Here is a 12,180-nt window from a genome sequence, read left to right on the forward strand (position 1 = left end):
AGAGGGAGGGTGCGGGCTGGACGGGTACAGAGAAACAGAGGGAGGGTGCGGGCTGGACGGGTACAGAGAAACAGAGGGAGGGTGCGGGCTGGACGGGTACAGGGAAACAGAGGGAGGGTGCGGGCTGGACGGGTACAGAGAAACAGAGGCCCACAGTGTGGCCTCATTCTTTCATCAAGGGCAGAAACGCCCTGAAGGCACTTAGTAACTTGGATTAACTTTTCTACTGTGCGAAGAGCTTTTATTTTCTTTTATCACAAACCCCTAAGTTACTTGTTGGCCGTTCAACTCACTCTGTATACTCCAGATAAAATCAAGTTGTCCCTAAGCTCCATCGTCACTGGAGGGGTGACAGTCTGAAATGGAGAGTTAAAGCTGAAAGAGCTGGTGGCCGGCTTTGGGGGGGGGGGGCAGTGACCGCTCATGGCCACGCACACTAGTGCTCGCCGGGCGAGGGTCCCACTCCTGCACACCCAGGAGTGCGCGCACGAGCACACACTTCTCCGTTAAAGGACATTCCCGAGACCGCAGAGAAACTGTGACTCGCTTTGAAGGCCCTGGGACGGTTCCCATCCCCAGCAGGCCGAGCATGGAGGAATCCTTGGTGTGTGTCTCCTTAGTGACTCGGGATAAGATTCTCCTCCACGTTTCTGTTCTGAGAGGGTGCGCCCCGCGTTCGCAGGCAGTGTCGCTAATCGGCCTGTGCACGCGCCTTCGTTTCTGTCTTTCAACGCCAGACAATGCAGTTTCAAGGAAAACTAAAATTCCTGTTCGGACAGAAGAGGAAAGCACCATCGGGGACAGCCCTGCCCCCTCGGCTCTCGCTGTTCTGCGTTGTGGTGCCCGTCTTCCTACCTCCTGTGGCGGAGACGAGAGCGAAGAACGTGTCCCTGGGGGCAAGGCACAGGGTGGACGTCCCGGCCCCGACGGACGCAAAGTGAGTGTGAGTCCCCTGGGGTGGCAGCCGGACTCCGCGGGCAAGGCCGGGGGCGAGGCCACAGGAGTATTTTCTGCCCAGTCTCTCCTCATTTCTGACCGGCAGTAACACCACGAGGCTGGGGTTTAAAGCCGGTACCTTGTATAGAAAACACGGGAAGGCTTAGACGGCAGAAATGCTTTCTGACGAACGACTGTGGACGGTGCTGCTACGTATCGCCTGCGTCACCATGTCCCTAACCCCCTCAGTCACGGTCTCAAAGCCGACGCCCTGGGTCCTGTCATCACGGGTGGGAGGCTGGGGCCGCAGCCTTGTTTCCCGTGCCCGGGTCCTCCCTCCCGACACCAGGCTCAGCGCGGGGATGGATGCAGGGGACCGGTGTCCCCGCAGGGGACAAACGCCCCTTCTGCCCGCCCCAGACTTCTCTCAGCTTTCCAGTGTAGGAGATACTTTGTATCAAGTTTTCTTGGCAATTCACTTTCTGGAACAGATGTGGTCTGTGTTGTGTGGATCAGTGTCCTGGGAGTAATTCAAAATGTGCCTCTGTAGGGGCGCCTGGGAGGTGGGCTGGTAAGTGACTGACTCCTGATTTCAGCTCGGATCATGATCTTGGGGTCGTGAGATCAAGCCCCAAGCAATGCCGGGTGTGGAGCCTGCTTGAGGTTCTCTCTCTCCCTCTCCCCCTCCTCCCACCCCATGTGCGCGCTCTCTCTAAAAAAAACCACGTGTGTCTGTGTTTTCCACACCTCAGTGAGCGAGACCAAGGGCTGGGGCAGGAGGTCTGACATCTGACCGCACCAGCTACCGGGACAACACGTCAAGGCCCTCCGAGTCCCTGACCCAGTCTTGATCCCTCAGCAGTGCTCCCTGGAGTGGGCCAGCTGCTCACGGGCTGCGGGGGTGCCTCATCCAACTCCCACGGGGCGTAGGACCAGCCCTCGAAGTAGGGCTGTGCTCTCAGGCTGATTTAAATCGACCAGTAGAGCTTTCCAGGTGCACTAGCCAAGTCCCCTCGGCCAGGGCCATGGGACGCTCGCCCCAGGGGGAAAGGCTTTCTCAGCAGGGGATATCTACCTGCCTATGACCCCGCACATGGTGACCTGTCCAAGGAACTCCCAGCCCTGGCATCTCCTCCTCTGGGAAGCCCCTGCCCCCCCCCCCCACCTCCCGCCACCAGGGAAAGCCTTGGGCTCAGATGCTGCCCCATTATTGCTGTGTTGAGACGTTTGGGAGGCGGGGGCATCCGCTCCTTCTCCCCTCCCTTACCAGAGATATCGGCTTCACGGCTCCTGGTGCCTCCTCTGGGAGGTGCCGGCCCCTTAACCCACTGCCTGATGGGGAGGGGTCCGAGCGCAGAACGCGGGGCTGGTCTGAGCCCCTCAGCTCTCAGGTCTGTGGTGCCCGATGAGGGTTAGCTCTGATTCAGCCTCTCTGCCTGTCCCTTTCAGTGTCGTGAGTGTAACTGTGCTCACGGCCACATCACAGCAGAAACGTCACACCCACCAGGATCCCCTTCGTAGTCCTGAGTCCTGCTTACCTGTCGCCTGATGTCTGGCACGAGCCTCCCCCACACCTGGGTCCCATCCAGAGGGAGCCCCAGGGCCCTGTGGCCCCGTCAGTGGATTCCGGCTCAACCCCCCCCGCCCCCCATGTGGCCCCGGGATGGGAGGGCCTCCCCAGGAGGCTTCTCTCTCCTGCCCCAGGACCAGGTCTGCGAGCCTCCCTCTGTGGGTGTGACTGTCCATCCCCCCTCAGAGTCCACCGTTCCCCTTTGGCTCATTCAGGCCGACCTTCCGCTCAGAAAACCTGGAGCATGTCCTTTGGCGGGGGCAGGGCTCCCAGGGCCACTTTCCCTCAGCCCCTGCAGCATGGTCCGCCCCCTCCCCGCCCTGCGACGGTGAGCCCCCCTCAGCTGCCGCTGGGAAGAGTGCAGGGCGAGGGGTGGCTTCCAGGGACAGAGCCCCCCTCCAGCCCCCAGGCCCCCTGGCTGAGACTGTATGCGCCCCTTATTTTTAAAGATATGACACACCCTAAATGTGAGGGAGGAAAACCAGGATACCCAAGGGCCAAGCCTGTAAAAACAGGCGAGGGACCAAGCTGACCCTTGACGCATGGAAGCGCCCCCCCAGGACCTGCTCGCCCAGAGCCCGCTTTCTCACCGCTCCTGCACCCCGAGACCAGCCCTGCACTCCCGCCTTCCTTTACGGGCCCAGTTTTCCGTTTTCAGCCTGGTTTGGGCTTAATTATGACTGAACCTCACATTCGGCTTCCTCTTTTCCATATGTTTTCCCCCTAAAACCAAGGAAGAGGGGAACCCTAACCTCTCCTGGCTTTTCACACAGGTTGAGGTGCGAAGTGGGCTCCCGCTGCCCCAGGTGCCCGAAGGGGTAAGTGCCCCCGCCCCCCTGCACAGAACGAGCTCACCTGGGGTGGGCGGGACAGGTGTGGCTCAGCAGGTCGCCCAGCACCCCTGTCCGCGACCTCCCTGAGGGCGTGTGAAGCTTGCACACAGGACGGTTCAATCAGGACTGGCGTCATATCCTACAGAGTCTCGTCCAAACCTAGAAAGCAGAGCACAGAGGCTCCACCCGACGTTTTAAGAGAGCAGCAGATAATGTTTCCACTTCCTGGGTTTTTCAGAATTCCTACCTGCTTCCGGTCCCCGCTCCCCGTCCCCGCTCCCCGGTCCCTGCTCCCGGGTCCCTGCTCCCCCAACTCCGGTCTTTACAGATATGACCAGAGGGAGCAGCAGCACTGCGGGGAGCTCTGACTCAGGTCTTTTGGCCTGGATTTGAGTCTGCTGAAGAGGTGGCCTAAGGGAAGTCACTTAAGCCTTGTTTTTTTCTTTTGAAAATAATGAAGCAGCATCTATGAGGATGAGATTGCTCAGAATTTACTATCACGAGCTCTGTGATTTCTGCGTGTGTATGCGCGCTGCCCTATGAAAGATGGTTCAGTAATTTAGTGTTCTTGGTGAGTTTATGGAATGTAACGACTGGAAATCATAAAAATTGACTGTGTCTTTGTTGTGGTCATCCAGAAAAACACAAAAGCACGTTGTATGTGTGTATCTGCTTTCGAAGCAAACTCATTAGCCCTTTTTTGGCTTGAGAAATCATGTGAATTGGAGTTTTCAGCAGACCTGCCGCTGATGGAAGAGAAGAAATTAGAGAGTGTCTTCTCTCCCAGACACGCCGCGACAGCAGCACGGCGCCCCTCCCTGCGGCCTCACAAACTGACCCACGTGTATTCTCCTCTTGTCTGCGCTCCACAGGGCGAGAGCTGCCGCACAGCAGGGTGAGCTAGACCTCCACGGGCGGCCCAGCCACCTCGCAGGTACTTCTCCAGATTCACCGTCTCCTGTGTTTTAAAAGGCTGAAATGTGTCTGTGCCCCTCCGGAGGCTCTCCCTGCCCCAGTGCTGGGGGGCCTTGCTCCAAAACCCAGGCCGGAGGGCATCGTGCTGAGCACCCTCTCTGAACCCTGACAGGGAGGAGCAGCGGAGAAAACCTTGCAGTGCTCAGGACACAAGCGGACGCGGGACCCTGGGCCCGGGTCCCAGCCAGGGCACCATGCCTGGGCCTCAGGAGTGGCCCCGGCCTCGTTTCTAAGCCCGAGGGGGCTGCGGGGTAAGTGGTGCTGAGGCCCACCTGGGCCTTCAGGAGGAGAAGAGACACTGGCTGCCGTCTGGTGGCCTTGACTGTAACAGGTGAGCCTTGCTTTTAGGGTAACACGCAGGTACACCTGGAGAACGCCCTGACATGCTTCCCACCCCAGGAGTTGTCCTTCCACATCTGAGGTGTGGCCAAGGCTGCCGGGACCCTCGCCTGAAACCTGGACCCTGGGTGGCCACCCTGTCCTGTGCCCTCACCCTGCACTCAGAAGCCCCCTCCACTCCGTCTTCCCACAGGCCCCTGCCGCCACGCCACCAAGAGGGCTCCTCTTGCTTGGAGGACTGGCCTGGCTGTGCGGCAGGGCTGCGCCCCATCCTCCTGGCCACTCAGGTGCTGTGGGAGCCGTGGCATGCATGCCGGCAACAGGGCCCGGCTCGTGGAAGCTGCCGGGAGAGGGCGTCTGCCTGCATCTGCATCTGCGTCTGGGGGTGGGTCTGTCCCACGACCCATGGCGTAGGCCGCCTGGAGATACTTCCCTGGGGATGCGTGGGAGGCACATGCCGCTCCCTGCACCCCCACGTCACGCCTGGGCTCGCAGAGCCCCACGTGGGTGTCCAGCCAGCCGGCCGTGGAAGGGTCATCAGGAGAGGAGGGTGCTGGCACCGAGGTCCCGGGCCGGTGCCGGACCGCAGGTGTAGCGGGTGTAACGGTGGGGCGCGCAGCCCTCGCAGGCCCAGCGGCTCCCCTACAAATCCAATGCCTTCCCTTAGAGACCCCACCCCAGGGGGTCAGATGATGGCTCTCCCCGCTCTGTCTGATGGGCCATCTCCTCTCTTCAGGGACAGGGGAGGAGACGAGCACAGGAGGGTACCCAGTAGCTGCTCAGGAGCCAAAGGGTGGAGGGAAATGCACGCCTACAGCTGCTGCTTCGAGGCGCCTGGACCCGTGAAGCCTCTGAGCTGGATGCCAGGGAAGCACGGCCAGGACGGGGGCACCAAGTTGAAGCCAGGGCCCAGCGAGAGTGTCCCGTTCTCCGTGCGTGCTGTGTCCCGAGGCTCCTGCGTGCCCTGCCCAGGCGTTCAGGGCCCCATCCACGCCAGCGGCCTGACTGCTTTCAGAAATTCACCCAGCTGCCACCCAGGAGGCCATTCTCCCCGTGCCTACGTCAGCTGCACCGGCAGAGCTCTGCAGGACGGCGATCAGGGCCAGGTGCGCCCTCTGCCCAGCTGCCCCTTCCCCCAGGGGAGCCTGGACAGTGGGCTCTCTCAGCCCAGAGGGCAGCGTCTCACAGGGGCAGGCTATTCCATTGAGGACACCAAGCTTCGAGGTGGGCCTGTGCCCTCGGGAGCCTCGTGCAGCCCCATCTTGTCGCTTGATGTGCCCATCAAAATGGAGAGTGACTCTGGGTCTGAGGATGCAGCAAACGGCTACTCCATGTCCCCAGGCCAAGTGTGGCTGAGAGCCAGTGGCCTGGCCAAGAGACAGATGGTCACGTTCCCTACCAGGATGCACCTGAAAACAGAGCTGGAAGCCAGGCCCCACCTGTATGCTCCGCACCTGGGGCGCAGCTTGCTGGAGGCTCCCCTGAGCGGCAGGGGTCCCCTCAGAGCTGGGCGGGAGCTGGTCCCTTCCTGCCCCGCACACTGCGCCTGCCTGGGGCGTGCGCACAGCCTTCTTGAGCCAGATCCTCCCCCCAACTTCTGTGCACAGGGACACCAGCCCCCTGCACTGGGCTCTGACTGCAGAGCTCCGGGGACCGTGCCCATTGTCAAACGAGAGCCCCTGGACTCACCACCATGGGCCAGTCACAGCCAGGGCGGGGTGCCTGGAATGTTCCCCAAAAGCGCTGTGGCAACGCTGATGCCTCCCAAGGCCCCCGAGGGCGCTTTCCTGCCATAGAGTGGGCTGCTCCCACAGCTTGCCTCTGTCCATGCTCAGACTCGCCCTCAGCTGGGGCGGTGCGCACAGGATCCAAGCCTTTCTGAAGGGACACTCTGCGAGGCTGCCCTAGCTCAGTCCTCTGTTAGGTGTGGGCAGCATGTGTGATGGCATAGTCTGTTTTTGGTAAACGTCACACAGGTTCTTAAGTGCAAAGTGGTCTGAAGTCTGTTCAAGTAGGACAGTATTTCTCTTTCAAGGATTAAGGTTTTCACAAAGAGGCCCAAGGGAGACAAGTCGGCCCGGAGGACATCCGCTGCTCTCTGGGGGACAGTGGGCTCCTGGCCGAGCGGCCTCACGCAGTAGCTTCCAGTGTTTCCCACGCCTGCTTCCCAGCTCGCCTGCGCTGCAACGGCGGGCCACCCACTCTGTGCAGGGTACGGCAGAGGGTGGCCGTTACCCTCGGTGTACGTGAGGGATGTAATTCTCTCGAGCCACAGGTGACCGTGCCGCCATTCATGGTAGGAATCTGGAACGTTCCAGGCGAAAGAGCAGGTCTGCGCTGGGTCCCACCCTTTGTGCTATGTGCAGCCTGCTCCCCTCGACCCCACAGCCGAGTCTGGGGCCTCGCCCAGAGTGGAGACGGGCAGGACAGTGTCCCGTTCCTCCCGCAAGTCTGTCCAGCATCATCAGGGGCCTCCATAGGTGGTCGTGCTACTCCGTGTCCGGTACGCGGCAGAGCTCAAGTTTACAGAGTCCAGGTTCGGAAGCAGAGAGAAGGACAACGTGTAGAGAGAAGAGGCAGAAGTCAAGTTGTTCGTGGAGGCTGCGCGTCGGTTTTCAAAGGAGAGTTCCAATCGCCACCTAAGGAAGATTCACTAGACATAAGATGGACAGGGGATGTTTTCTAGAAAAACCGTGAAGGTCATATGCTCTGACCACAGGAGACCTGATGCAAAGGCTGACTCAGAAAGCGGCGTCTCCCATGATCAGCACCAGCGATGGCCCCTTGTCCCCGGCAGGGCTGTTGGCACCGGCTGTGCTGTCCTGGCACGCAGCCCACCGCCAAGCCCGCCTGCGCCATGGTGGACACACTCCTGCCCCTCGGAAACAAGGGCATCTGTCCCTAAGGTCGCCTTCTGCCAGGAATCTCGGGAGATGGCAGGAGTCCCTGGGGAAGACTTGCCTCTCCACCATTGGTACGTCTGCTCTCCGCGGGGGGCCTTTCGCTCCAGCATCCATGGCTTTGGGCTCTCAGTCCAAAGCAGAGCTCATGCACGGTCCCCTTGTCAGAACGCGGGGCTCAGCTGGGTGGACAGGGTCTTATAGACACTTGGGCACCACCCGTGGTGCCCCTAAACAGGTTGCCAGCTTTGCGGAAGGGTCCCCCTTATGGGATGGCAGGAGCTGAAGGCATCCTCCTGGCATGGGCAGAGACGGTCACCCTCTGGAGCCCGGGGTTGGGAGTGGTCAGCATGTGGCCCCCCAGGGCCAGCCCAGCAGCCTCTCCCTAACTCACCTCCCTGAGGCCTTGCCAAAGGTGACATTGGTGCTGTACTATCCCCACTGCCCCCACCAGAGTCTCCCCCACCTGTCATGAGGGACACCTGCTGGCGACCTCCGGCTGGCCCGGACCTGCCTCACGCAGTTCTCAGGCTGAGCACAGCCTACCCTGGCTCCCCGAGACGCGGGGCAGAGTCCCGGACTGCTCTTCCTTCCTTCCTACTCAAAGCCGGCACTTAAGCCCTGGCCCTTTCTTGCATGGGACCGTGCACCTCCCTGGGCTCCCTCCTGTGAGGGCAGGGAGCCTCACGCTTCCTCTGTGAAGGAACCACCCAGCGGGCCCCGGCTGGCTGCAGAACTGTGTCCTGAGATGCACGGGGGCTCCCCCAAGAGGGATGCCTGGCTTCCCCAACTCAGGATGCAGAAGATGGGGAGAATTGCACGCGTGTAACGTGTGATTCAGAAAACACAGGACTGAAAAGGTGAGATTCAGACGCCATTGCGAGTTTGCACGCCGTAGCCAGGCCACGCGTGACCACAGATGAGCTCCAGATGAGAGCCCCAGGGAGAAGTCTCTTGAAGCCCACAGTCACCGCTGCCCTCGAGGCCCCTGGTCCCCAGGCGCTCCTCCCCGTGGGCAGTCGGATGCGTGGGCCTCATCCTGTCCCCTGCAGTCGGCAGGCAGGTGGGTCCTGCTGTGCTAACGGAGAATTCCACATCTGGAAGTCAGCTCTGGGGTCTTGTGTTCTGGAGATGCCCACCATCCCGGGGCCCCTTGAACACTGGGTCAGCACCCCAAAATGTCCTTGAGTCAGCACATGCCCCTCCCAAAAAGCGTTGTGTGGGAAAATGATGGAACGAGAAGCTGCAAAGCGGTCACTTTTGCTCTAAAATGTCATTATCAGTACTAATGCTAGGCTTACGTTTTTCTGTTGTCTCGTAGCTTTTGCTTATATGCTAAAAAGTATTAAAATCAAACGTAGTGTGGGCATGGATGAACAGGAGGACATGAACACAAGTTACGGTTTATACTTTTACAGCTTCTACTAGAGGAAAAAAGTTTCCGATATCCAGACTGACCTGTTGAATTTTTAAAAAGTGGATATATTTTAATGAAACTTTTAACACTGTTTTAATACTTGCCTTTGGTAAGAGCCTTCAAATATATTTCTGATACTGAGGTATGTATTAAATATGCAATGTTGATGTAAAATAAATCCCAGGTTAAATCATATTTACCATAAACAGAAATGTCTACTTGATTTTCCAGATGAAGCAACTGTATTTCCTTTAGTGTGTGTTGGTGAATTTACATTCTGAGACAGTCCTGTCCTTCTGGATAGAAGGCGAGAATAAACAGGCTGGCACCAAAAGTTTCGAGGAGGACAGCGGAGGCCACTTCCTCCTCCACGTGCCAGTCCCTCTCCTCCCCGTCACTGAGGGTTGGGCGACCCTCCCGGGCGCCATTAGAATATCCCAGACTTGCCCTGACCCATAGGGAACAGACACCTATTCCCCATGACTAAGTGTGCGCGTGTGTGCTGTGCATGTGTGCATGCGTCCGTGATGCGCGCGAGCTGTGTATGTTGCGTGCACGCGTGTGCGTGCGTGCGTGCAGCTGTGGGATCAGGTGGCCAGTGTGGCCCGGTGGAGGGTGGTGAATTCCTCGTTGTGAGCTCATTGGGTGAGCGGATGCGGGAGCTGTGGAGTCTCTTATTTTCAGGGCGCTGGTCCCATTCTCACGGCCTAGCAGGAGGGTTCAGCACATGAAATCTGAGGGACACCCGGGCCACAGCAGCAGTCCACCAGCCCCCGCCGGGTCTCACACCCTCCAGTACTCGGTACGGTCAGGCCCCTGGGTCTTGTCCACCTGGGGGTGAGATGGTCACGAGTTGTCTCATGTGCGTGTCCTTTCTGTCGTCCACCAGCAGTGTTGTTGAGCTGGTGCTGAGTGCCAGGGCTGTGACAGTGCTAAGGACACAGTCAGGAAAGACAGAGCTCGTTGGTGCATGTGCACAGGGACACATGAGCCCAGAACCACCCGGCTCCGCAACGCACGGAAGGGGCAGATGCGACACAGACCGAGTGGGGGAGCATAGTCAGGTGGAAGTCTGTGAGCAAGGCCGCCCTGAGCGTCACAGAACGGCAGCCTGCAGGGCTGCGGCTGGCCCGTGGGCCCGAGCCAGAGGACAAGGAGAGGGTAGGGATGAGGTCCTGGAGGGCCTGCAGGTCACACGCCCACCTGATGGGGGTTAGAGGCAGGCTCCGTATGGGAACAGCCCTGGGCTCAGTCTGAGGGGCGTGTGGGCTGCAGGTCAGCAGTGGCCCCCACGGCCTTCCTGGGGACGCAGGGAGCCCCCCGCCTGGAGTCCACTTGCCCCCGTTCTGGTCTCTTGCACTTGTTGGCTCACCTGGTTGACTTGTCCACGTTCTTTTTATCAGGAGAGCAGCATCTCAGTTACAGATTTTGTCTGTGGCTCGTCTTTTATAAAATACGCGAGACTTTAACATTTCAGCACCGCAGTCTTTTTCTTTATGGCCCATGCATTTCGCACCTTCCGAAAAAACGGACAGTGCCTTTGACAGAAAGCCCACGTTGTCGGCTACTACCGCGGCCCCACGCGTTCTGGGGCCTGGGCCACCCCATTCTTTCATGCGTTCCGCCTTCTTCTCACAGCCGCCGGCCTGCTCTGAACGCACTCGCTGGCGCTGTGCTAGGTGCTGGGTTTGCATGTGCTGCTACACTGCAGGCACATCCGTCCTCTGGGGTTTCTCTCCCGCCCTCTGCCCCCACGAGATTGCAGCGCTTTTCTGTTCCTTCCCCTGTTGCTTTGGCATTTGTGACTCTGGTTCTGTCCTTCATGTGTATTTAACAGAGGCCGAGTTGGAGCTAACCCAGAGCTCTGTCCTCCCAGGACACAGGGCTCTCAGGGCCTTTAGGACATGGCACTGCACTCCGCTCTTCCCTGCAAGGCTGGGGGGATCCCCAGCAATATTCCTGGGGTTGCTTCTGTCAAAGGGCTTCAGTGAGAGCCGCTAGGCTGAGGAGGGGGTTAGACCCAAGAGGAGTGCAGGCTCCCAGCTGCGAGTTCTTGAGTGGGGGCTTCCCCAACTCAGGGGGCCTGCGGCCTGGGAGACACTGCTTTTAGGGGCTTTGCTGTCTTCCGTGGTCGGCTTTGGCACTGACACCCCCTTGAGCATCCTGGCTCCATGGAGGAGCCCCAGCCCCACAGGGGTGTGAAAGCCAGCAGCCCCTCCCACCCTCACCCATCCGGGCTCCAGGGCTGTTTTCCTGCTCGCTTCCCTGAGCTCAGGAAAAGGGTGATTTACAAGGGAGCTCACTATTTTCACCCAGTGTTTCACAGGAGCCTTTCAGTTATTTGGTCTGCCAGAAAGAGAAGTCAAAATTTTTTTCATCAAATTTTGTTTTTCTAGTTTTAAGGAGAAAAAAGTCCTTTAATAGCCATCCCAATATTACTATTATATTAATAATTAATCAAAACTACATTATAATTAAGTAATTACTATAATTATATATGTAATATACAATATATAATTCTAATGATTAATAATCACGATGAATAATAGGCACACCCCCTGGCTGAGGAAGCTATCAGGGAGTCCTGCCTCCAAACACAAGTGTCAGTAGCACAGGCTCCAAGTGCGGAATGTGAAATGCTGTTGTATTTTGAATAAAGTCCTAAAAGCTTTGATAATTTTGGCAAATTTTTTTTATTAATTTCAAAATGCCTTTACAGTCACAATTTCAAACACAACGTGAACTTCTTATTTACATTTTTGTAAGTTCCAGGTACGGATGGGATGACAAAAGGGTTGGCCGTCGCGGTACCCAGAGGTACTGCCCTTGCCCGGCTCAGCGGTCGGCGGATCTGGGGGTGCTGGGTCTTCCTGCCCCCACGCGCTGTGTGCGCCCCACTCCCGTCCCCCCGGCTGGCTCCCGGCTGGCTCCGTTCCTGTTCCTGCGTGCTCCTCCCCTCGCCGCCTGTATGAACTTGCCCGACATCAGGACGTGCTTGTCCCCGCAGTGCCCCGAGGGAACTGCGGAAGGTCCCTTCTCCCTCGCGGGGAGGCAGATGGTGCTTCTGACGACAGGCTAACCCTGAAATCGGGGGCTGAGCACCTGTTCTTCCTCGCTGGGGCCTGGGGCCGGGCTCTGACCAGGGGCCTCTCCTCCCCCCGTAACTCGGGGCCTGCTCCTTCCCCTCCGGGCCGCTCTGTCCCCCCCCAC

General features: G+C 58.8%; 1 protein-coding gene across 2 annotated transcripts in view; it reads left to right on the forward strand.

Annotated features, from left to right (window-relative positions):
• The window catches only part of AHRR (aryl hydrocarbon receptor repressor), a 78,340-nt gene extending 69,170 nt beyond the window's left edge, over positions 1-9,170 (forward strand). For both annotated transcript variants that reach the window (XM_059416792.1, XM_059416793.1), the window contains 4 exons: positions 738-937; positions 4,212-4,273; positions 4,427-4,565; positions 5,390-9,170. In XM_059416792.1, coding sequence (XP_059272775.1) covers positions 738-937; positions 4,212-4,273; positions 4,427-4,565; positions 5,390-6,449 — 1,461 coding nt within the window. In that variant the 3' untranslated portion in view covers positions 6,450-9,170. The remainder of the gene's footprint in view (positions 1-737; positions 938-4,211; positions 4,274-4,426; positions 4,566-5,389) is intronic.
• Positions 9,171-12,180: the final 3,010 nt, after the last annotated feature.

Source organism: Mustela nigripes, chromosome 12 (assembly GCF_022355385.1).
Source record: "Mustela nigripes isolate SB6536 chromosome 12, MUSNIG.SB6536, whole genome shotgun sequence".
NCBI lineage: Eukaryota > Metazoa > Chordata > Mammalia > Carnivora > Mustelidae > Mustela > Mustela nigripes.